This window comes from Dromaius novaehollandiae, chromosome 13, assembly GCF_036370855.1.
Source record: "Dromaius novaehollandiae isolate bDroNov1 chromosome 13, bDroNov1.hap1, whole genome shotgun sequence".
In the NCBI taxonomy this organism is placed as follows: Eukaryota; Metazoa; Chordata; class Aves; order Casuariiformes; family Dromaiidae; genus Dromaius; species Dromaius novaehollandiae.
The window spans coordinates 7,436,650-7,461,845 of record NC_088110.1 but is presented as its reverse complement, the minus strand read 5'-3'; the positions used below and the strand labels follow the sequence as shown (position 1 = coordinate 7,461,845).

The 25,196-nt window shown below is 41.8% G+C and overlaps 1 protein-coding gene across 2 annotated transcripts in view; it reads right to left on the bottom strand.

Annotated features, from left to right (window-relative positions):
• Positions 1-25,196, bottom strand: part of TOX3 (TOX high mobility group box family member 3) — a 74,734-nt gene that overhangs the window by 4,952 nt on the left and 44,586 nt on the right. The window contains exons 2-5 of one of the 2 annotated variants that reach the window (XM_064519544.1): positions 19,275-19,340; positions 15,209-15,460; positions 2,348-2,617; positions 780-1,007 (exon numbers count right to left, since the gene is read on the bottom strand). In XM_064519544.1, the coding sequence (XP_064375614.1) occupies positions 780-1,007; positions 2,348-2,617; positions 15,209-15,460; positions 19,275-19,340 (816 nt within the window). Of the gene's footprint in view, positions 1-779; positions 1,008-2,347; positions 2,618-15,208; positions 15,464-19,274; positions 19,341-25,196 lie in introns of both variants that reach the window. The other variant, XM_064519543.1, reaches the window with a different exon arrangement.

Sequence of the window (25,196 nt, the reverse complement as noted above, 5' to 3'; positions counted from 1 at the left end):
TTTAAAGTTTGCCCTTAAATCATGATTGCATGTTAGATTAGACTAAAAGCTTCCAAAAGCGTATCACAAACAAAAAGTTTTCGTACTGTGATAGAAATGTGTTCTATTAGGGATCTCTTCTTCCACCACAGCTTCCATTAGCTATTAATGGGAGCTGCACAGCAGTACCAACAGCCCCAAAGGAATAAAATATTTTTTCAATTCATGTGTAGGAGTTACATGTGTATAGAAAGAAGAATAACCCTGAAGGAAGAACAGCTCATCTTTGAAAGCTCCTCATTCTGTAGCGAGTTAGAGCTGGAGATAGCATTTCACACACTGTATTGTTGTAACAAGGCATACAGGATTGCCTTCAAAGGTTCGAAATCAACAGGCTTTGTAACAAATTCATAAGGCAGATCAAAGGAAATGGTAAATGTGGTGTACCTTCCCCTTTTCTATTCTAACTTCTGATTAATAGGAAACAAGGGCTTTGAAATAAGAATCATCAAAAGGTGGTCTTAACAGGCCTCTAGGACGGCATCACCCGAGCTTTCTACAAACTGCCCTTTCAAATTTAAAGACAAACACAGCTATTCAATATTACCTACTGGGTCATTTAACAAAATGCATTTCAGAGGCCGGATCTTCAGCAAGTTCGAAATCAATGTAGCTCTACAGAGTAAGATGTCTACATCAGCAAGCAGTGCAGCCCACTCGGAGCAAAGGCAGGAGGAGGATTAGTTAGAAGGATTACTGTTTTACTTCTTGTGAGACATCCCCACATCGATTTTTTTTACCTGTTTTTGTTCTTCTCCTAAACTGTCCCACATAGATGCCACTATTTTTGAAACCTCTCCAAATGTAGCATTAGGGTTCTGCCCTTTAATTGCAGCCTGGGTATCCCTGAAGAATAGGGCATATGCTGACACCGGCTTTTGTGGCTCATTGGGATCTTTCTTTTTCTTCTTCTTCGGAGTCTTGGGCTTCTTGCCAGAATCCGGGGCAGCTCTTTTTTCTCCAGTGGCCTGGGAAAGAGGAACAAAAGCACAGTCTATATATGCCTGAAGTATAATTCAGAAAAGTTCTGAAAGATTCTGGACAGTTTGGCTTAATAATAAATGAATAAAATTAGCGTGTAGGCAACATTTTGGAGAGTCCTGTTGTGCAGGCCTTACTCCTACCAAATAGGATTTACTCTCAGCTTAATCTCTTCAGCTCTACTGAGACTAAATGCATAAATAATGACTACTCATTGTAAGCATGGCTCAAAGAGTCCGTCCTATAAATTTAATCTGAAAAAGCACACCCTACTACTAATTTCTACAAAAATTTAACATCTAATCTACAGTACATTTTGACTTGGTAATCTGTGTTTCTCCATAAAGACATAATTTCAGCAGTAGATGCTCAAAAGACAAGAGCTTGGAGGCATTTCCTGATTCCCAGGCTTGGCCTGTCAACTTAGACATGGGACAAGGGTTAAAAACGCCTTTACCCTTCAGGCAAAAACTAGGAGCAGTTCTCCAGTTTCTCTCTACCTGTAGTGGACACGCACAGTGGCAGCCACCCACCTCCCCTGCCTCTCGTGCAGGGCAGGGGCTGCGTGGCAGTGCAGGATGGATCCACGTAATTGCTAGGCACCAGCCCAGGAGCTGCCTCCTCCTGCCTCTGTGATGGGAGCTCAGGGCAGCGCTCTGCGGGTGACAGGTTGTCCCCTCTCGTTGGACTATGCATACATTATGGCAAAAGGGGGATACAGTGGCTTAAGACATTCCTCTATCATAGTTATTATAATTTGATATTTTAAGGACCCTATATATTGACCCTTCCATAGACACGATTTCCTTCAACATCATGAGGAAACCTTTTATGAAACAGCCTACGTTAGGCCCTTTAATTATTCAGCCATAACAACTTTTGTGCTGTATTTTGTTGATCCAGTTTTCCCTTAATAACAGGCTTATTTAATGCAAGATGCAAATTAACTAAACTTTGAGTTAAAAGAAAGCTCGTTTTATCTCTGTCTAAAGTGTTTTAAATGACACAAGAGAAAACTGAAACGACAAACCATACAAATTGATGAGTAAAGAGATTTGCCAGGTCTATAAAATTGGAAATGAATCACTAATACGTTCAACAGACTATATATGTCTATATTATATACATATATTCTTACCTTGGTTATTATGGAGGTATTATGGAAGCTTCCTAAGTAAAGAAGCTAAACAGCAAATGACTCCGCTATGCTGTAACGTTTGTAGATTTTACACGGCCGCGTTGCAGCTGAGACGCTACTGCGACATTCATGAAAACACAGTGTAGGGACACGTGAAGCTCACCCACGACAGCGCAGGGCACAACTTACTCTGTTCGATTCATCTGCGTCTTCCTCATTGATAGAGCTGGAGGGGGAAGGGGTGGCCGATTTACTGGCAGGAGGGGAGGGAGAAGTGTGCGGCAGGTTGGTGCCTCCCAGATTGAGCCCCAGCTGGGCACTGAGCTGAGACTGGTTGATGGTGGTTAGCTGAGCCGGAGGCATCATTCCCGAATGAGCCGCGTCCGTCATGTGCACGATGGACCTCATGATCAAAGAGTGGTCTTGGCGATACTGAGAAACCTGCGTGTGACTCTGATCCTAAGAGAGATTGAAACGTTCAGTCGTCAGCCGCGAGCAGACGAGGCGCCCAGGCAACGCTGTTTTCACAAGCGGCCAGACCTGGCAGCGCAGCTTGCGTCCCTTCTCCTTGACGGGCCGAACGCCGCACCGCGACCACACCTGCCCAGCCTCCACTTCTCCCCCCTCGTTTTTGTGTGGAATAAAAACTGCGTTTTCTCCTCTTGCTGCTGTGTGAACTAACCACATAAACAACAGGGAAACGGGCTGACTGACTACACGGGGGAAACACCGCTGCCGAGCAGGCGCGAACTGCTGTCAAATGCAAAAAGTAAACAAAACGGGTGAAATAAAAACAGAGGGAAAAAAACATTTTCCTCTGCTGACATTCAATTATTCATAGCTGTTACGAGGAACAGTGGTAGGGAAAAAACAATTCTGTCTGAGCGGGATTTTGAAGAGAAGAACGGGGCGCTGCCACGGCGCGGGCGCTGGGGAGCACCGCCGAGGCGACTCCGGCCGCTCCTGCACGTCCTGTTTCGCAGGGGCCGTTTTAGTCTTTAATCCAACTATCAAATACATACAGAACTAGCAAGCTAGGCACCAAGCACCAGCTTCAGTTTTCTTGCACTTTGTCTCTCAGAAACTCAGCGCTTGCAGGTTTTTGTCTTTACTGTTTCTTGAGAGCAAGATGCCTTCTACATCTCATACTTGTCATATAAATCTAACTACGTCATCTTATACATCTACACAGTGCTTATCACGTTTGGAAAAAGTAAAAAAAAAGTGAGGCCCTGAAGGTAAAAGTCAACTGGAACCTGATTATGAACTACTCAGTTTTGTTAGTTTTAACTACATACCGAAGATCAATATATAATAAAAGAACATTTAAGCTGAAAAGATTTTCAGAGCAGTTAGTAAATGGAGAGAATAAATAGCTCACAAATTGATTCAGTAGCCTGACTAATCTATATCCACTGTTCAAACAGAGAAAACATGAGAAATAAATTAGATTTTGAAAACTCTTCCATAATTAATAACCTACACTGCAATTAGTAGCAGGTACAATGAGCCTTAATGAAATAACACAACAAGAAACGGCAGTGCTGAGAAGAGCCCGGCTCGTGCTCCACCTGACTTCCCCAGAGGGCTTTGACTTCTCCAGGGCTGTCGTAGCACACGCTGAGGCGGCCAGGCCAGTTTTCAAAAACCTGCACCAGCAGCGAGGTAACTTCAGCCCGAGTGGCTGGGCTGGTACTTTTTCGGAATCTGTCCCCCAGCAGGGGCCTCTGAAAATCTTAGATGACACCAGTGCTGGCAGGGCAGAGAAGCAATACACTTGTTAAAGGTGATGCACTCCTAGTCCTCCCTGCACGTCATCCATCCAAGTCAGACTGCTACAGCAAGCTGCTTCTCGACAGCAATACATTACATTAATTCTGAATTTAGGGTTCACGTGCCTTTGTGCGGAAGCCTCTATGTAAAAAAAAAAAAAAAAAAAAGAGCTACTTATTAGCGCAGCAGTACATTTGTCATATCAGATGTTTCACCTGGATTCAGTACGGATGAAGCACACGCTCATGATCGAGACCCTATAGGCTACATCTTGTTTCTCCTATGGGCGTCCTCACTTTCCCCATGCTGCCCTCCGCGCCTCTGCCAGGTTGGCCCATCATCTGTACCTCAGCAGGTTTCCTTCCCCCTCTCTCAAATTCTCTTAGTATTTTCAGGAAAGAAGCTTAGTTCCTTGGAGAAGAATGGATGTATCAGAAGTGGAGCACTTGATACAGAAAAGATCAAAACATCAGACTCACTGGCTGAAATACCCATTTGCTTCAGGGCACTTTTTTGTGAAATTTCCTACCATTAACTATAGGGTCATTTTGATTTAGAATTACATTGGCAGTGGCATCTGGAAGTCATTCAAAGTCATTTCTAAAGAATATCACTTTCTGCATATTACTGCAATCCTTTTACTTACAGGCATTATTGTATTGCACAGAGAAAAACTCTGTCTTTAAAACAAAGGTGGAGATAATCAGAATTAGCTTCCCTCATAGAAATTAGCATTCTTCATTAATCTCGTATGCAGTGTTTTCCTAGAGGTATTCTACCTCTGAAAGGCTAACTTCTGTTTTCTCTTCACTATTACGCAAAAGAGAGTTTTTTGGCCTTTACACCAAGGCAACAATATATGATGACATGGGTTACAAGTGATTTACCCTAAGTCTTGTCATCTTGGTTGCATCCATGATTTTACTGAGACTAAATTCTCTTGACTTGCACTGACCCAGAATCTAATTTTATACACAAGCCCATGAATTCTTAACTGTCCCTTCTTCTGAAACTATCTGACGTTTGTGTGGGTTTTCATCCACTTATTTCTTTCCCCTTTTTTCTTTTCTATACTTTTTCCTAATTTTTAAGCTAATTTAAAAAAAATCTTTAAAATCTCCAGTAAAAGCTATAAACATGAACAACAATATTTTGTAATTGGACATCTGACATCAAATAGATAAGACATACATGAAAGGTAATATTTTATAGCATTTCCAGTCTCTTCTCATTTACTGATTAGTAAAAAGTTTACATTTCTATGATCATTACAAACAACATATTTGTTGCACCTTGAACGTAAGTTACACTGCTAATCAGTATAGAAAAAAAAATCATGAGGAAAGGAGTGGGAATTTAACTTTTATTGTGTGGTACGGTGGTGTGGGCCTCCACGGACTGCTGTGCATACCCACGCGCAGAAGGGCTTTCAGAGAAGGAAGCATAGACCATGTTTTCATTTGTACAGTGGTTTGCCATGCAGCAAGAAGGTATGGCAGCTAGTCATTAGTAACATGAGGTCCACAGCCTTTGTACACACCTCCTGAGCAAACGAATCCAGCTGAGGAGGAATACATAACTGAGAAAATCAAAATTCCCATCAGCTATCTTAATTCTTATTTTTTACTGGATCACTGATAGATCCTGTTGAGCCAAAAGGATCTTTAACATTTCACTGTATAGGCAACAATGAAAAGCACCATATACCAGGAATACACATGGAAATAAAATTAGAATTGCACCAAAACATTTGCATGACTTTTTAATTACATTACTACCCGAATGAAAAGTGAAAAGGTAAAGCTTGTGTACTCAAAATAAATTCTCTGAGAATATTGTGAAAATACTACACAGTACCACATTCTCCTTTCTTACATAAAGTTAACCAGAACAGAAGTGATGTATAAGTATTACAGGCATTCAGGATTTTCGTAACATTACTCAAAAACCACAAATTAGTTCTGGCAAAAAATCATGAACTTTCAAGTGGAAAGAATCAAGTTTTGAATGACCTTGATTTGCTTTATGGTTTTGGATTGAAGCTATGCAAACTTGGTGATTTTAACACAAAGCCAGGCAAAACTCAACAGCTGGTTTTCTGAGCTTGACAATGAAACAGGAGAGTAATGCAAGAAACTAAAAACCCAAAGAGAAATAACTGGTGCGATTCCTTTGCAGACTGAAGGAACTTTGTCTCGGACCTCTCTGTCATTACTCTGCATGGTGCTACAAAAACTGAGGTCTTCAAGTATGCACATGGCACAAAAAAAGCAATATAGAGTACAACAAGCCTTCCCCTCTCAAAACAACTTTATGGTGGCTCTGTTTAGGCACACTGGCTTTCCATCACCACTGTCTTGCACTGCTGCAAACCTCAAAGGCAGTATTAATGCAGTGAGCAGAAGGCAGGACCAAAGGACCTCATGTGGATGTCCATCCATCAAACCAGTCTACTGTCTGCTACTCTCATCTGCTTAGAGACAAAATCACCTCTGCCTTGTTAGACTACAAAGTTGTGCTGTTTCTCCTGGCGTATGCCAAATATATAGCCAATTTTATTTTGATTTATAAAAGTGAACTTCTCAAAAAACGATAGAATATCCATCTTCCTCAGCAGCTAGTGGAAAGCAAACCAAACAAATCCAGAGAAATGAGATTTAAAACAAACAAACAAACAAAAAAAGAGCAAACTCCCACATTTTAATTTATATAGCATTTTCAATGGTGGTTTTTGACATTCAGTGTATTTAAGCCTGCCAAAGAGAAATATAGCATTGGGTGGTAAGGGAAAAATTAAGGTAATAAAAGACAGTTGGTTCTTCTGATATGAACTGATAAAGCATCCAGTAGAAACTACAGTCAGTAATATAGTATTTATCTTGATAGATAAATGGTACAAAAGGCCAGCAATGACCTACAGAGATGCCCTAATTTCCACTTACCCTGCATTTTAAGTGTCATTTGCATTCAATAGCTTTATCCTGGATTTCTGCCCTGATACAATTTTAATCTCTACAAACATTCAACATGATATTTAAAAAAATAACTTAATCTAGGAAATGACTTTTTAGAACACTGTGAGTAACACTGCAGTCCTGATTAAAATCAACATCTAGAGCATTCAACCATTTCAATAGGCAACGCTTCCACTAAGACTCTTCCTAGACACGCCGGGATGGAGTCCAGGGAAGCGTGGGCCACAAAGGCACAGGACCAGGACCTAACCCTGTACTGCTCGAGTTGGATTTTCGAGGAAAGATGTGGTAAACATACCAACAAAAATAACTATGCAAAATCCAAATTTTAAAGTGATGCCTCCTGTATTCTAGTTTTGGAAGGTGACTTAGAACTTAGTATGTTTTATTGCCTTAGGAATTTGTCACTGTCAGCATAACATAAGCTGAGGTAATATTTTAAAGGATAAATTTAAGTTGAAGAAAATGCACTGCAATGTAAAGAGTGAAATCATCAGTGTCCCCGCCTGTCAACTACTCACTCTACTTTTGGGCAGGGCAGCGTATCTTTAGAGGAAACTCTCAATACTCTTTCTCTCCACAAACAAACTACAAACAAAAGAATCCCTTAATCTAAATTTTTACCAGATTGGAATTCACTGCCAGCCAAAACAAACCACACTAGCGGGATGCTTTTCTCCCTCAGAGATTAAGTCCTTAGTTAACAGGATACAGAACAGGCCCCTTAGTCCCACCACCACTGAAGAAGTGTCCTCTCCTCTCTTCACACCCCGCGAGCAGCAAGAGCCCTGGCGAAGTACCAGTATCAGAGAGCCACGACAAGCAGGGTCTGCTTTGCTCTAGCAGTGAGAAAACTCCCACTTTTTGCTGCCCGCCTCTATAGAAAAGTAAATGTTACCTAATTTAATTCTCAAATAAGCGCTACGACAACAGACTGTACATCCTAGTTCAGAAGAAATTATGCCTGCAGATGGATCTGAAAGACTGGTTGGTGACAGGAGGCTTATGCGCATTCTGCTGCCTGGAAAACATTAAAAGCATGCAATCTCCCAGTCCCAACACATCAGAAATTACCGGGTTTTGTTCATATGTAACCCAGAGAAGGGCCTTGGGAAGAAAAAAAAAAAAAGGAGATAACATGAAGGTCTGCTGGTTTATTTCTCAAAACTGAGCAGCTATTTCCTTTTGCCCTAGCAATCTTGGACGTTTCTAGAAATTTCTCTCTCATCATGTGACAGAATTTTCTTATTTGCCAACAACTCTCAAGTTTCTCCTTAACTTTTGTTCTTGAAATCTCTCTAATCTTTTGTTCCATGATTTCCCTTTTGTCCCTTGATTGTCTTTTGGCCCTGACCTGGAGCCACCTCTGGGGTGGCCCCTCCAGCAGCTGGCCTTCCTTACCCTCAGGCACCGCTCCGTCACCCACAACTCTACCAACTCTTTCCAAGCAAGCTCGGGTCTCTCTGACAGTGTTCCATCATACGGCAAAGAAACGTTAAAACCTCACAGCTAGGCAAAATCCAGCCACCAAACTGAGCAATAAAGGCCTTTTCCCCAAAACACTTCTAGTAATCCATATCCAAGATGCTGAACCAATGCAGGCTGGAGCTCTTGCTGTCTGGGACCACTGGTCTCACCCAGTTGCTCCCCTGTTGATCCACACGTATCCGAAAGGCAACCAGGCAGTTTCCCAGGCGGTCCTCACCGGAGGGACGGCATGGGGCTCCCGCTGCAGCCTGGGCTCGCTCTGGTCCCAGACCCATCTGTAGCCGGAGCCCGCCAGTGCTCTATACTGATGCTTTGCCATCACCCAATTCACAGATTCCTTATCATCTGAATTTTTACACCATTTTTAAAATTGCTTCCAATTACCTATTCTGGAAAAGAACAGCAGAGTTTGTGTTTCCTCCTTCAACCACAGCAAGCTCATTAACGGATGCCCTGTTGTGCCTGTGTCTATGAGCAAGGAGGGATGAGCACGTCTCGCAAAAAACTGGCTATCCACGCTGAGGACATGAGAGTCTACACACTACCAAAAAAGCCTATCATTTATTACATCCTCAGCCTACGGGTGTCTTAATAGCATGTTAAATAGCTCTGACATGAAGTTGTAGCCTGTGGTTTCCGTACGGAAGGGACGGCTCTCCTTTGGCTCCCAGAGGGTGGTTTCCAGCCCGCTGTCCACCCCGCCGCGGCCCTAGGAGCTGCGCACACGTGCTCTGGGAGAGGCAACTACAAACACACGCCTACGTCGCTATGCTTAAAGGTACTGCGTGGAATATTAGCAATACACAAACCAAAAAGATTACACTGGAAAAAGGCAACCGCTCATCAACTAAGGCCACAGCTCAGATCCGCAGGCATAAAAGCGACTGCCGCCGTGGCTGACGGTGGCACACACCAGCGCTGCGATCCCACGTGAGCCCTGAAGGTCCAACTGCACAACACATCAGCCACCTTTCCAACGGCCTGTATTCGGCCAGATGTCACTGCTCCGACCCGTAAGAGCATCATTTAACGAATGATTACTTAGTATGGAGATTAATTTCTCCCGGTACCACAAATTCTTAAAAAAAACACGACTACAACAGCTACCATTTACGTGGGGAAGTGCCGCACGAACCAGACTAACACTTCTGATCTGAAGCTTGAGTTTAGTAGTCCCAGTTCCTCCAAGGAAAAACAAAAATAAAATAACTTTGAAGAAAATCTCTTCTACTGAGAATAGTTGCTATTCTTACAAACAAATAATTATAATCTTCCAGAATTAGCTGTATTTTTTCTATTAGAGATGGCAATAAACACGTTCATAACAATAACAAGGGCTTGTTTTAATAGAACGTTCCAGGCATTAAACACATTAATGACCCATGAAATAACTGTTTCATCTGTAACACACTAAACAACATTGTTATAACATTGCATTAACTGAAAGCCTACTCCATTTTCTCTAAATGTAAGATTATAGACTGAATACTAGAAGAGAGATTTACAAACAAGTTTCTTTATAATGGAAAATTAAACATCTAAATTAGAGGCAGGCAGGCAGGTGCACAGTAAAATCAGGTCTTTTGCCGATTTTAAAGCAACTTTTTTAGCTTTTCTCCTTGCAATTTTCTGGTAATCTATTAATTGAGAAGTTAAATTTGTAATTTGGGAATGAACTCAGTAAAATTTAGATTTTTAAGTAAAAGGCACCACTACTTTGAAATGTTAATGACAACTCAGTTCTTTAAAGCCACATCATTGAGCTGTTTATTTAAAAGTCTCTTCTTGAAATAACAGCAATAGCCACCTTCAGTGTTGGACTTGAGTGCAGTGCCACTCCTAGGTAGTAATGTAATTAAAGATGGGCCTATTCCACTATGAATTAGCCATAGCTGTGCAGAAGCCCACATGCACTAACAGCATCGCAGCCATTATACAATATGAACAGGCTCAAATCTTCATCAAATAAGGAGCACAATTTCTCTAAAAGCCTAAGTAGTATAGGGACCAGTATATGTAAAATTAACAGTCTGTTTCTGAAACATCTGTACTTTTTTGAATAAAAGGAAAAAAAAATCAGCCTGAAAAGAGACAATTATTGTACTGTCTTTCTTAGATATCAGAGAAAGAATTCTGAAATTCATCAAAGCTAACCTTCTGTTATGTACAACAGGCTAAGCTGAAAAGAATGTTAACAAGTTCAATTTTCATTCAATCAGCACTACTGCTCTCTGAAATGTTTCATTGCAGGAAAGAAATAAAAATAATCTATATGGTAATTATGAGGATGAATCCCCCAGTAACTTTCAGCTACATGAAAGGTCAGTTCTATTCAAGATATTTTATCAGTCCCCTGCACATACTCCTGTCCTGTCATTTTAAATCTGAACAGCATTTTATTTTCCCATTTACAGCTACCTGCAGAATTAAGTACTTAAGCCAAATAAGAAAAAAAAAAAAAAGAAAGAAAAAAGAAATGTTGAATGCTGGCAAAGGCTATAATAGCATGGAGATAAATCGTTCAGCTGCTCTCTCTCAAGCCTCTGGGGCTGCAGATTTTTCTTCTCCTGGTGCACTGTGGGTATTCAAAACTTGTTCAACATGATTTCATTTCATTTCAGGCACTGCCTGAGAAAACTAAATTACAGAATCAATCATACAGAAGGTCAGAGTGAGACTTCATTACAAGTATTGCATGCTTGCATGAATATCTTTCATTTATGACTGACCCAATATGTCACAATAGCTGTCTAGTAAAAATAATCCACTTTCTGAAATTGATGTACTACTGATGTCAATGCTACTCAGCAGGCTGGGCAGATTATAGAGAGGTGTTAAAAAAAGGGACCCTCAGGAGCACCAGTTGTAGTTTTATAGAATTGCCACATTTTGCAGATTAAAATAATTTCTGTACGGCCAGCTCAACAGAAAACAGAGCATTAATATAAAATACTGGGGCTTGATTTTTAATGAGGATATTGCTATTGATTTCTACTTATTTATATTCAGGTATTTATACGGATAGTATTTGCATCACGTAAATCCACGATGTTCTTTGAAGTCAAACATACATCAACACTCCATTTTTCAGCAGTTCATTTTTGAGTATCAGGATTTTATTTGCATATTATTAAAATATGAAAGTTAATCAAACTGCCTTCATTTTATCTCCTTTTTTTGTTGCTGTTGCCTGTTTTTAAACATAGTAAAATGCTCTTAAGTAAGATAAATGTGTTGTGCTTGTTGCCAATATTAATGAAGTTAATCAGTATTGTGACAAATTGTCACTCTTTATATAGCAAAAGCAGCATGCCTAGATCCAGCTTCTGTATCCCAGAAACTACCTTGTTCTCAATAAAATGACCAATTGTTAACTCCTCGGTACAGCCTTTTAATCATTTCTAGGGCAGATTTATTATGAGAATAAACATCTTTCTTGCACTGTGAATGCATTTTTCAATATAACAGTACACAAAGAATATGTTAACAAGAATTTTTATTTTTTTTTTGGTCTTCCTGTGGGAAATACGTGAGGTACTTGCAAAAGTATTACGAGGTAGCTAGCCAACTCCATACCCTAAGGGAGACATAGCAGAACCTTGACATAACCTATTTTTAACCATGCCTCTGGCGATTCTGCATTCAAGTTTATAGGTGAACATGTCAGGTAGCACATAGAAAAAAGCCAAAGACACATAGTATTAATCATAATTCTGTCCAAGCCCATTTTATTTTTTCAACATTTGTGATTTAAAATCTCATGACATTTCTTCAAGGTGAAATTCTTCTACTGGACTTTTCAACAGGACAGGACTACATTTATCTAAATTAAATATTGCTTACAGTAAAGCTCTCTAATGCTTCAGAAGATAAGCAATAAACTTGCTGTAGCTCATATTACAGTAATTTAACTTTGTATTCAGCTAAAGAAGCTTTAGTGATTATCAATACACTATTAATACAGCCTTTAAATAAGACTATTCTAGTATCACTGCAAAAGAACACTGTTCTGTAAGTGTATACGAACATCATAATTATTTTACAGCCCCATCTTTAGTTCTTTCAGATATAGTAAATTCAATTGACCATGAAATGAAATTTCATAGTCAAAATGCCTCCTTTACATTTTTTTTATTGCTGCAATAAAGTTTTTATAGCTCCAAGGCAAGGTAATTCATGAAATGTCTAATTTAAAGATGAATTCTAATATTATTAATAAATATTTACCAGTTTAATAAAGTGCACATTTTCAGCATAAAATATGATATACCGTTTTCATTTTCTATTTTTGAAATACAGATTAACCACTGGAAAATCTTAGTGCTAAAGACAGCTAGGGGAGTTCAGGGGAAACCTATGCAAGAACCCTCTGCTAATATTTTTCAGGTTCCTGAAGTTACCCAGCATTTATGAGCAGCACAGAAAAGATTAATAACTAAAATACTCGGGAGCAGGTCACTCCATCTCACAGTGAAGCACAAAGCTAGCAGGGACAGGGGAGCACCTGGCCCACGAATCTCCCCCTCTGGCTCCTCCCCACCAAATCAAGCAAATCCTTATCTGGGAACGAATATTCCTCTGGGAAAAAACAACACAAGTCTCCAAACCACAGTTTTGGAGTGGCCACCACCCTGGAAAACGTGGCTGACCTCTTGGTTAAGGAGGAGTGAGCTCCTGTAGACCCTCTCTTCAACCTATCCCAGGACAAATTCTTGTCATTGAAGCCAACAGGAACTACGTCATTAAAGTCTGCATTGCACTAGCTAGAAAAAAGGCAGGAGGGAAAGCCTCTAATCCCGGGGAAGAAAGGGTGAGAGAAGCAGCACCTAGCCAGAAGAGGTGTCCTCAGGCAGGAGGTGTGAAGGTGACCACGCAGCCTTTATTTGGGGAAGAATCATGTTCAGTGCAAGCATGCAAAATGAAAAGCCAAATCTCTGTCAGGCTACAAACCACCTGATAACACCAAGGGGACTGTTATACAGGTAATGTAAGACTGATCTGGCCCATGATATTTACTACGTGTTCCCTGAGTAACTTTCATTAGATTCAGCGTACACACACTCTAATACTTTAGTTTTCAGGCACAAAATTGCTGGCTCTAAATCCTAAGGCGTTATTAATCTTTTCTTTCTTACGCTGTGACCCAGCATGTCCAGGGCGTGCAGAAAGACCAGGCAAAATGAGATCTGGCAAGAAGCGTCGTGCCCTTCCAGGGCCATTTCAGGCAACCCCTGCTCTGCATCCGTGGAGGCACCGAACTCCCTGCCTGCTAAGGAGAGCGGCTCCTTAGCGTCTGTGGCTGTTTCCCTACGAGCGCTAGCTGCTTCGCCTGACCTCAGCGGAAACGTTCACACTTGCGATGAAGTCGGCAGCCTGGAGAATTCCAGCAAAATATCTGCTGCATGTTGACTTGTAAATCTTTAATTAATTGTCACTCACCAGAATAATTAAAAAGAACAAATGACTTGCATGAAATCATAACGTGACAACACGATGACCTTTATTATAGACAAGCAATAAATCTGTATTTTCATTTCACCAACTTTAGCAAAAGGTTCTATGAAACCACTGATCAGAACAAATACGGGCAACGTAAAATATCTGTTCAGCTAAACATTCGCCCTCTTTAACATGAATAGAGAAACCAGTTCTAATTGTAAGCGTCGAGTTTGAAATGCTAAGGATGACTCACGGCTATTTCTCAGCGCCGGGAGTGAGAACATCACTGCGCTCAAGCTCAGAGGAGAGCAGGCGGAGACGTCCTCCAAAGTTGAAAGGGAAATACTAGAGGGAAGTGGAAACTGCTCCGGTGCAGCCTCCCGCCGAGATCAGAGCCAGGCAGCGCGGCGAGCTTCTGCAGCAGCCTCCATACAGCCTCGGGCTCGACTGCTGGTTTCGGTGCAGGCAGCGGACACCCGGGGCTGCCCGGCGCCTGCCCTCCGCCCGGCCCCACTGCCGGCCCCTCCGGGAGGGCTCGCGGGAGGCCCAGCGGCACGGCGCACCGGCTCGACCCACCACCGCCACCAGGCTCCTCGGCAGCCCCGGGTACGGGAGAGCCTTTTTATGGCCCCGTAGCAGTCCCTACCACCTGTTTTACGAGCTTAAAAAAATGAATTTCCATTTGTATAGAGCTACCCCATGGAACGGGCAGAATATAGGGATTTTTATTTATTTATTTATTACTGCTGGCATGGTGTCTGTCTCCCTTTCTGAGCTACCCTCAGCATTATGACTTCAAAACATCCCTGATGGCTGCTCAGTGCAGTCCCTACGCTTGCAACACGGACGAGCAATTCCTGCCGAAGGCCGTAGCGCGCCCCGGCCGACACCACCTTCCCTCAGCCCCCGGTGCCAGCAGCGCCCGCGCGGCAGACGCGTGACCCCTGCGGCAGCCGGGGTCCTCCACCCCGATGGACGTGGGCTTCCGTGTCCACGCCCAAAATTAAGACTCCGCGTCTAGAAAGCCTGACTGCTTCTTCACAGCGATCTGCTCGCACGCAGCGTAGCATCACCCTGTATCTTAACGACAACGTGTGTTTGCCTAAATCCAGCGACAGTGCACGCTGACGGTCTGCCCAGAGGCACGGCGCGGTAGGGCAGCCCTGCCCGCGGGGGCACCGGCAGCACGCGCCCCCTCGCAGGCAGCACCGCGGCGCAGGCCGCAGAGCGCTGGCCAGCGCTTGGTGCAACCAAATCACCAAGACATCGCACCCATCTTCCAAGAGGACAGTTAAAACCAAGACATTAAACGAATCTACGCTACCAAATCTTGACGGCCATCAGGCAACCGAGAGGCGCAGCGAACGGGACCTACCATGTGCAGCCCGTTGCTGTGGATGACGCGGTCTTGCTCCACCAGGTTGCGGGAGATGGTGATAGAGGGAAGGTCCAAGCTCTGCGGAGGAAACTGCGGCGTGAAGTCGCTCCCCGGCGCGGACAGCTGGTCTCCCAGGGCGGGGAAGGGCAGCAGCACGTCGGCCATGCCCAGCGCGGGGTCCGCCTCGGGCGGGGGCGTGATGGGCGGGATCTCGAACTCCTCGTCGCCCAGGCTGGGCGTGTGGAAGGTCTGCTGAGGGAAGCACAGCGCGGGGCGCCCCGTGAGGGCCGCTCCTCCTCCCGCCGCCGCCCCGCAACGCGCCCGCTACACGCCGTAAAATTTATAAGTTTCATATACTAAAGGGGGTTGCGGATCATTCTGATTAAAGATTTAAGTCTCATTATCATATGGCTTTAATGGAGTATCAGTATTAACAGTTTTTTAATGCGTACTTAATTAGCAACATCTGTCTTTGTTGTTAGTCAGAATATCAGCAACATTGGATTTGGCTGTATAACAAATCGCCGCTTTATTGATATGTTAGTGCAACGGCACAAACAGCTTACGCTACTCTCACGCTTCGTAAAACACCGGCAGCTTTGCAGCACACACGCGACACCGATGCAGCGCTGACCACTCCCCATCTCCCGCCTCCTTTTCAACCACCAGCAAACACAAATATTATAATTCCGGGTTTCGTTTCTCGGGAATGACGCCCCAAAGTGGGTTGCGATGCGGCGGGCAGAGAGGCACGAGCGGCAGGCGACGCCGGCAGCGCGGGGCTCCTGACACGCACCGGCTTGGCGGTGGCAGCGGCTCCGTTACGCACCAGACACCTGTAAGGTGCCCTGAGCAAAACGCTTAGTGCCAGCTCCCTTCGGGGTCTGTGCGTGCTCACACGCGTGCAGGTGTCTGCCCAGGTCATCTCTACTCAAGGAGAGCCCCTACGTGGCTTCAACGGTGCTGACTCGTATTTGGGAGACAAACGAGCTACGCTCACTCCAGTTTCGCGTGCACTAAATGAACTTTCAGATATTATTTCAGGTCCACTGCTGCTTAATAATAGAAATGCAGTGCTTGAAATTAGGCCATTTTATATGTCCCCAAATCAGGACTGCCTTGATCAAACTGGGCAGCTGGCAGTCCCAAAATAGGCGCTCTGTCTTGTTCGGGACACGCCACACCGCTCCGGGATTTGTTTGTTTGTGTTAGCTCAAAAATTCCAGTTGCGAGGGGGATTGTTTTATGGATTATTTGCATTGTTTGAAAGAGTGACTTAATGCCAGCTAATTTCAAAATGATATGTTCAGTGTAAGATCTCATTAACTGCCGTAAATTGTCATCCTTCAAACTGTTAATGATGATACAAATTAATAACCGCTCGAGAGAAGATGGAAACTGAAACACAAGGAAAACCTTTGCCTGCACATCGAACCTGTCAGCTGTCATCGCTGGGCTCGCACCAGAAGTGACGAGGTCCCGGGCTGCGGTACGGAGACTCTCCACCTCCCCCTCGGTGGCGAGTCCCGCAACTCAGTCCCAGGTGGGAAACCTGGGCCGCGACTGGGGGGACGTTGGGCTCCCACGGCTCTGCCACAAAGGGGTGGATTTTTCTCACCGCGGAGCCCCGAGTTCGCCAACACAAAGGACGGATTGGCCAGGAGAAGTGGTTGGCTAATGAACATAACCCTATGGCTGCATTTGCAGTTATTTTGGCACTAATGTGGTCTAGTAACAGATGCAACTGTAATTTGTGACTCATTTGCTACCCCATTACTGCTTAATGAAATCTAACATATCACATTAACAATACGGATAAACACTCATTCTTGATATGTGGCATTTGGCTGTTTTCATTACCACTGTAATTAACACTTGAAATATTATTTCAATAAATATTTAAGGTGCTTTAAAATGGGTCGTGGTAATCATGACACAGAGACAGAAAACAAAGCAAATGTGTGGCTTCTTAGCCTGAATATGCTCTAGGATTATGCTGTTAAGGCATTATTTACAGGAATAAAATGGGCTTCCAGCTCAGCCGTGCTTATGCCCAAAATCATAGTGAGAAAGCTACACTCCTGTTAACGTAAAAACACTATTATTAAATACATTGTAATGCAGTAATTGCAAAGTTCGGTTCATGCTTTAATGCAAGCACTAACACTTAATCATATTTTTATTCCTTGTTCAAGCAAAGGTGTTCAGTGAAATCAGTATTATTATAACGCATCTGAACCTCTCTTTACATGTCATACTTATGAAATAGTGGTAATTATATGAATTGGATCTTCCTTCCCCATCTAACAGAATAAATTGGGGACAGCTGTATAAATATGTAACACAGCTATACAACAATATAATATTTTACTTAGAAGCAGCATTAATCTTAATAGTTACAGCTTACTAGAAAAGAGAGAGTAAATTGATGAATACCTTAACATTTTTTTAAATGTAAATTTAATTCTCACAATATAACTTGTCCAAGTATGCATATATCTTTTTTAAAAACATATAAAGGACCTAAGAATGAAGATGAAATAGATGTAATCTAAGAAGAAAAAAAGCCCCTTGGTGAAGCAGTCTTAAATCCAAATCACTGGGCTATTCAGACTGTAAAGAGGGTCTGAATAGCATGCAATTTGGGATTGCGGAGAGGTGCTGCGATGACCAAGATAGTATAACATTTGTGGGATTTATCTTACCAATCGCATTTTTTAAAGTTATTAACTTTTCAAATATTTATATCTTACATGTTTAAAAAAACTGTGTGCATGGTTAAATGCCATCTGTACTGAAATGTTCAAAACATTTGTTCCTTTTGATAAAAATGCAAATCTGGAGAACTGTTGTATCAACATATAACAGCCAATGTCTGACACGGTGAATTATCACAGCTGGAATTAAATTGTCTCTGAACAGCTGCTGGCAGCAGAGCTTTCATCAATGTTTGATTCAAATGTAGGAAAGAAATTCAACAGAAAGAAACATCATGTTGTCATTACAGATGGGGTTTGTGTTCATTATCACAAATAACACTGGGGCTAGTGCCAAACAATATTCCCTTATCTAAGCAGTCTTGCTGGGTAAGAAGAGATGGTGACCATTGTATAAATGATTCATAAAATACTACTCTTAATTCTATCTTTCACATTTATTGTTATACCTTTCTACTTATTTTCTCCCAGGTCACTTTTTTAAAAGTGCACAAGAATACTTAGGACTGAATTGCCACTTCCACCACATAAAGGCAAGGCTGCCCAGTTTTCTAGCTTTTCCTTATGTTTGAGGGATCATTTACGGCATATACTCCATGCACGTATTTAGCTACGCCTGTCGCTGCCAGATCTGTCTTGCACGTCTCACCCTGCCACAGCCCTTGGAAGGAGAGCTGCTGTCTCTTCGGGATGGGCAAACGGGGCTTCTGCCGGGAGCTGGGGCCAACGCTGGCCTGTTGCTGGTCCACCAGCAGCCTATAAAGAGGCACCGCCAGAAGAGCAAATATGGGGACACGGGAGCTGACGTACCTTCTCCCCATTCCCCTTCTCAAAGCCAGTGACCAAACGGGTCAGCTCGACCACCAGCTCCGACGCTGGGCATTGCTCTCCACCCTCGCCGGACGCTTTGCCCTCTTTCACCCAGCACACGTACGTCAGGCAACAAAGTTGGTTTTGTTTTTCTAATGTAGATGAGTATTAAAAACCCAAATCAAAATGTTTGCATCTATAGCAGAAATCAGCACGTTAGCTAGTAGGGACTATTACTAAGCTTGCCTTCAAAACATACACCTACTGTGCCTTTTATTTGTTTCCTTCTGTCTATATTTTTTTTCATACATAAAGCAGATTTGTTTCTATTGATATGCTATGTAAGTAACAGCCTTATGGACAGCTAAATTGACTAGTAATGGAGAGCTGTCAGGTTATTTTCTTTCTCATTAAAGTCTTTATTTTGTGCTCCATAAAACACACACAAATTCAGCACTTCACTCTTCAGCCAAAGTCTGTTAAATTATCAAAGCAAACAGCAGAATATGAACATAGATAAAAAGAAAAACATCTACCTCATTTGCAGCAAGAAATGCATTATTTGCCTCTGCCATGTTCATGTAGTTGTTATTGTTTCCGAACTGGAAAAAAAAGAAAAAATTGAATTTTAATGCATGCCACGATAAACCTTTCTTTTCCTCATCACTGGTATAGAAAAGTACCGCTTTTGAAAAACAGGTAAGACGTAAATTTGCCGATGCTGTTTTGAAGCCAGAACCAAATTGGATTTTAACATTATTATTATTGTACAGACCTGGGGACGCAGACTGCAGGTGGAAGAGCTCTGAGGGCAGCTCTTCAGCCTTCCCTGCCTACCGAGCAAAGTCACCCCTCAGGCCGAGGGATGACTCTGGAAATTAAGTGTCCCTTAGAGAAAGACTATTCTCCAGAAAAGGCACTTTATGGCATCTTTCCGAACAGACAGTATTGTATTTCTGCAGATGATCTTGATCTCGAGGATGGCCATAGCTAGAAGTACCTATTGTATCATCATTCCTAGTAGAGCTGGTTTAAGAGAGATGAAGGTCAAGAAGGGGAAGGCAGAGAGTCTACAGCATTTCCTTTAAATCCCATTCTTGCCACAAAACTAAAAAGCTAAACAACTCCCCTTTGCCTACCCCTCCTTCCAGCTGAGCTCCCACATCCCCTGGGAACATATGGCCAGAAGACTTTGCTGAGGGTTTTACAAATCCAGGAAACAGTGTCACGCTGAGACCTTGAGAGCTACCCAGGGTGGAGCAGGCTGAGTGACCACTTGTTCCACCGAGGTGCGACTCAGGGATGCTCACACATGGATGGTCAAGGATGCCATCAATTCACCTCCTCCAAGCGCTCCGTCGTGAACGCTGGCTGATGAAAATAAATGCTTTTTCTTTTAGGGACTGAGCATAGAAAGGAAGAGATGATCAGCAGTCGGCTAACTGGCACTTAGTTTGCCTTATTCCCTTAAATGGCACTTGCAAAAAAGCAGGTAGTCCGGTAGCTATTGCTGCTCGTTTTCCCAGAGGACGCAGGCACTCTACAGTCTTTGCTTCAAGGAACTGCTACCATGCATGTCACGAGCTGCCATGTAAACACTAAACCACAAACTTACGCATTTCCACACTTCTAATATATGATCAGGCACAGCACACATTGCCAAGCAAAATATGAGTAACATACGAAAGCAAAGTCCCTGTGCTGTCTTTACAATGCCCCATCACTTCACTATTGCTGAAGCCACACTAAACATCCTCACACCAAGTCCCTATTTTTGAGTTCTGCAACTCACAATTTTTGAGGAAGGTTTTTATTTTGCCAGGTCTTGAAAATATTTAGGTATTTTTGCTTTGTCAAAAAATAAACAAATAAATAAAAAGTGGCAAAAAACACCAGCAGCCTAAGCTCTGCAACAAGTGTATGACGAGGGGCAACTACAGAGATTACAGAGATTGTTCTTCTTTCCAAGCAAGAAATCACGGGGTGTCAGGAATCTGTCCTGAAAGGAAACATCTGCCTTGCCCCAGCTCAACTCACCTTTCCGGCACTAGGTGCCTTCCAGGGGGGAAACGCTCCAGACCTCGGCTCTCCCCCAGCACCCTAGAGCAACGGTGGTGGCCCCACGAGGGATCCTTCCAGGGAAGCCCCTTTCCCTGAAAGCCCCCAAATCTCTTTCTCAAAATCAGACAAAAGCCCAATGGAGTAAAAGAGGAAGAAAAGAGAACTATACTGACAAAAGATGAAGAAAAAAAAAAAAGAAACAGCTGGACGCAAGCAATTGGCACGCTGTGCACGTGGCGAGTGAACTGGCTGCGAGTCCAGGCTGACCAAACAGCAGAGGACAGCAAAATCCAAAGACAACCACGGGGAGCCAGGAGAGATGGACTGGACATCCATCATTTGTAGCACCCAAAATTTGATTCCTCAAGTATAAAAGTCTACTCGTGTACTCAGTCTTTCAAGCTATAACACGTGTTAAGCAACAGGGGCCTTAACAGATTATGTAGGCTGCCTCACAGCCATTTAAACTCTGTCATCCTCCGTTAAATAGACACTCAAGTAACATTACCCATTTTAAATGCCCAAATGTCACCCATTCTTTTAATTAAAAAAATTAAATAGAAATGCACAATCAAGTTACTTTTTTGACAAGCAAGGATTTGTGTGCATGTGTGCATGCGCATGTGTATTTTTGGCAAAAGGACTTAGCGCTTAAGCTCACCAGTGAGATCAACAGGACAGATTTTCTTGCGCGTCAGTTAGTGGAGAACTAAGAAGTACTTACGCAAAAAAATCAAATGGCTGCAAAGAAGCTTTTATTTCCTAGAGTAACTTTTTAATAGAGCAGCTTTTTCCTAGAGTCAGTTTTTCAAATTATACCTAAATGCCAGCAGGTACAACAGGCAAGAAGAGATCTAACACTAGGTAAATATTTGGGAACAAACCCAACCTTGTTTTAATGAGCTTAACTTCCCAGGAGCTATTGCATCTCAAAATGGAAATGTAGCTAGGGTTTTTTTTATGTTTTTATTTTTTTAATCTTATACAGTAAAATTCTATGTTGTTTGGATCTATACGTATTGTTCCTATCACAGGTACTGCTGATCTGAATGCTAAGTGTTCTTCTTCCTTTGTGTTTTATTAAAGTAAAACAATGGAGAAAATGACAACATAATTTTCCACTTAATATTAAGAGTGCGGAAGCAAAATGAAGCAAGTCAAAGCAAAACTATATGTCCTTACATTCATTCTGCTATTGGGCTTGAATATTTGAGATTCTGTTGTATATGATTCAGGCACTGATGTCAAAACCTGGCATATTTAAGCTTTTGTTAGTATGGATCATAACTAAAATTATTTATTCTTGTCCTAAATCCATTTAAGGCACACAGCAATTATCGGTGAGTACTTTTAAGATTAAACTTCCTTATTATCTAATGGTACCTTAACAACAAAAGAAAATAAAACGGTTATTATCTTAAGGACCTAAACAATTCAGAAAACAAATTAAGCTTAGAGTGAAATAAGAACTGGGTTAGAAATCCTCTTCTGAACAGTTAGTCTGCGAATGTAATTACTGAAGAAACTACAGCTAATCAGCTGTGAATTGTATCCATTAATTAGTATTTGCCCTGGAGAAATGAGAAAAATCAGTAACAATGTTAACACTGCAATGCACTGATGAGTACTGAAACACAGGGCCCTCAGCGTTTAGTCAAGCAGGTGGCTCCAATGGTCCAAGTAATTTAAAAAGCTCTCACCTGAAGTGCAGAGCTGGAATTACAAAGCACTTCTTGCATATCTTTGTATCTATATAAGGCTATAATTAATGGCTTTTAATTTAGAAACACTTTGTGATCAGCTGGGAACAGTTATAAATCACTCTAAATAGAACGAGCGGTTCTTGTCTATTTTAGTAAAATAATTTGGGAAAGATGTTTTTTGTGAAATGACTCTTGTTGCAGTCAACACCTTTTTATTTTCCAGAGGATCACCTGCCCCGACCCGGCGGAAACAGCGCGAGCATGCCTGCGCTTGACGGCGGGCATCCAAGTTCAAGACTGGGTGAAGCAGTTTGGCCTGCCGAGGTGTACCCTTGGGTGTCCCACCTGTTGTACTGCAGTGGGACAGAAAAAGATAAAGGTGCAACATCTAGTCCAGCTATCTTCTCGTCTCATAGCACTTTGCAAGGTACTCAGCCATAGTAATTAGCACCATTTTGCACAAACCTTTGCATCTAGACGTCTCCGAGCACCCTAACTCTATCGCTACAGACAATAAAATCTGTTCAGCATGCTTTGGCAACACACACTGTCAGCCCATTTTTACAGAAATAGTCATAAATTTTGCATTTTCAAGCAACTTCTGCAATGTCATCCAAATGACAGGCATAGTAGTTTTACAACCTACTATTTGTTTCCTTCGATTGTAGAAATGCAGCGCACTGCACTTTAAGTCTCGATAAACACATTAGGCATGAGTACCATAACCTACTGCCACAAAAAAGACCATATGAACATGCTGATTTTATGAAATGGATTGCAAGCAAATGAAATCTCTTCTTAACTTTTTGTGAATCACAGTTTTCATTCTTCATGCAAATCATTGCATTAAAACTGTGACGGTTCAGTCCTCTGCTCTTTAGTGCACAAGAGCATTTGTATTTAATCTGGGCCCTACTGAAATCCGTAAGAACTGACCTGAAGGCTACCGTGAGAGAGACTGAACATTTCCTTACCAATACCTAGTATAGAGAGTCAAGAAAACTGATTATTACTAACACAGCTTGTTGAAGCTCTCCTTTTAACCTCAGCCACCAAAACTGAAGCCCAACATGTAGCCTCATTAACCTTTTATCGGAAGGGTGTATATTTGTAGTGCTAAGAGAAAATTTATGCCCTCTCTTCTTCCCCCAGCACATGCCCTAACAAAGACCAAATCAACTCCTTGAGCATGCCCAGGCTTTAAATAGTATACAAGGCCCCCACTTTTATTAACCACACGCTTTCAAAAAACAAGTATCATGAGCCAAACCTTAAGATATGAGTTTACAAGTCACGGGATCTGCTGCTTTGAACCATTGCAGCACCATGCTATTTGAGCTGTCAAGCTATCTTCTGCATTTACCAGAGCTTATTTTTTGGTCTTGAAAGCCCTAAGGCCAATGAATTCACATGAATCAAGGAAATGGTATTTTAAGATAGAAGTCTTGTACGGTGAGCTTCATAAAAATTCTTGGGAGTTGGGAATACAGATCAGTGATTAAATGTTCGCAGAGTTTGAATTGCTACTAAAAAAAAAATCTTCAGAAATCTCAGAAGGTTAAATAGGGGCTATTGTCTGCGTCCTTCTTTTGCAACTGTGATGAGTCAAAAGCCACTGCAAGAAATAAAACAGCAGCTCACACTATAGAAACATAATGGTATCTGCAAATCGGAGTCATCATAGCCCATGTCTGAAAGGATGAACAGTAAAGCTAATGATGAACTTCGAAGGTGTTATGGATACATAGAATAACATTCTGGACTTACAAACCCTAGTGGAAATTCTGCTACTGATTGCTATTAATGGAGAAATTACTTTACTTACAATGTTTAGTCATTAGACTTTATCACAACTTCTGTACATTTCTGTCTTTAAATCAAACTGTAGTGAAATTCTAACTTGAAAAACATTAGAGCTCATGCCCACCATTTACTACCCAAAAAGGACAAATGAGGAGATTACGCAGGTAACCTAAAATTAGACTTATAGGAGCCCATAGGCTTTTATTTATCTCCAGGGAACAAAAATGTATTTTTATGCTCAACAGTAAAATTGGATTAATCAGGCAAAACCATTAGATTTACTAGATAATTCTTCCTCCTAGTTAATATAAAAATGTAACAACAAGGAGAAAAAGACCATGGGAAGAGTTATTGTTGCTACAAAGAATAAAAACACAACCCTGGAATATGAATAAGGGTTATGAGAAGAAAATTTCAAACAAAATATTTCCAGAATGGGACTGAAACCCATTTATCATCTCAGAACATACCGGGAGACAGGTAAGATGTTTGGCTTAAAAGGAAAGATAGTAATTCTGTACTGAAAGATTACATTTCATAAGTTTGAGAATAAATAATAGATTTATTAGAAAAGATTACAGAATGATTTTTTTGAAAAGCCAGATCCCAACCCTTACTGGGAAACAGAGTTCAAACATAACTATCATGACACTGACAGTCCTTTAATAATTATTTATTAATGTTTAGTCAAAATACTCATTTCAAAGTTTCTCAGGATAGTATATTTAGACTAAATTCTCACTGGCTTCATGCAGAACTATGACCTGCAGAACTAGTACTAAATTAGCTTCTGTTAAAGTACTATACAAATATCCTCTTGTATCTCTATGTTAAATAGTTACATATCCAGATTTATCATTTTTAATGTCAATTTGTTGCTTATGGAAAGTG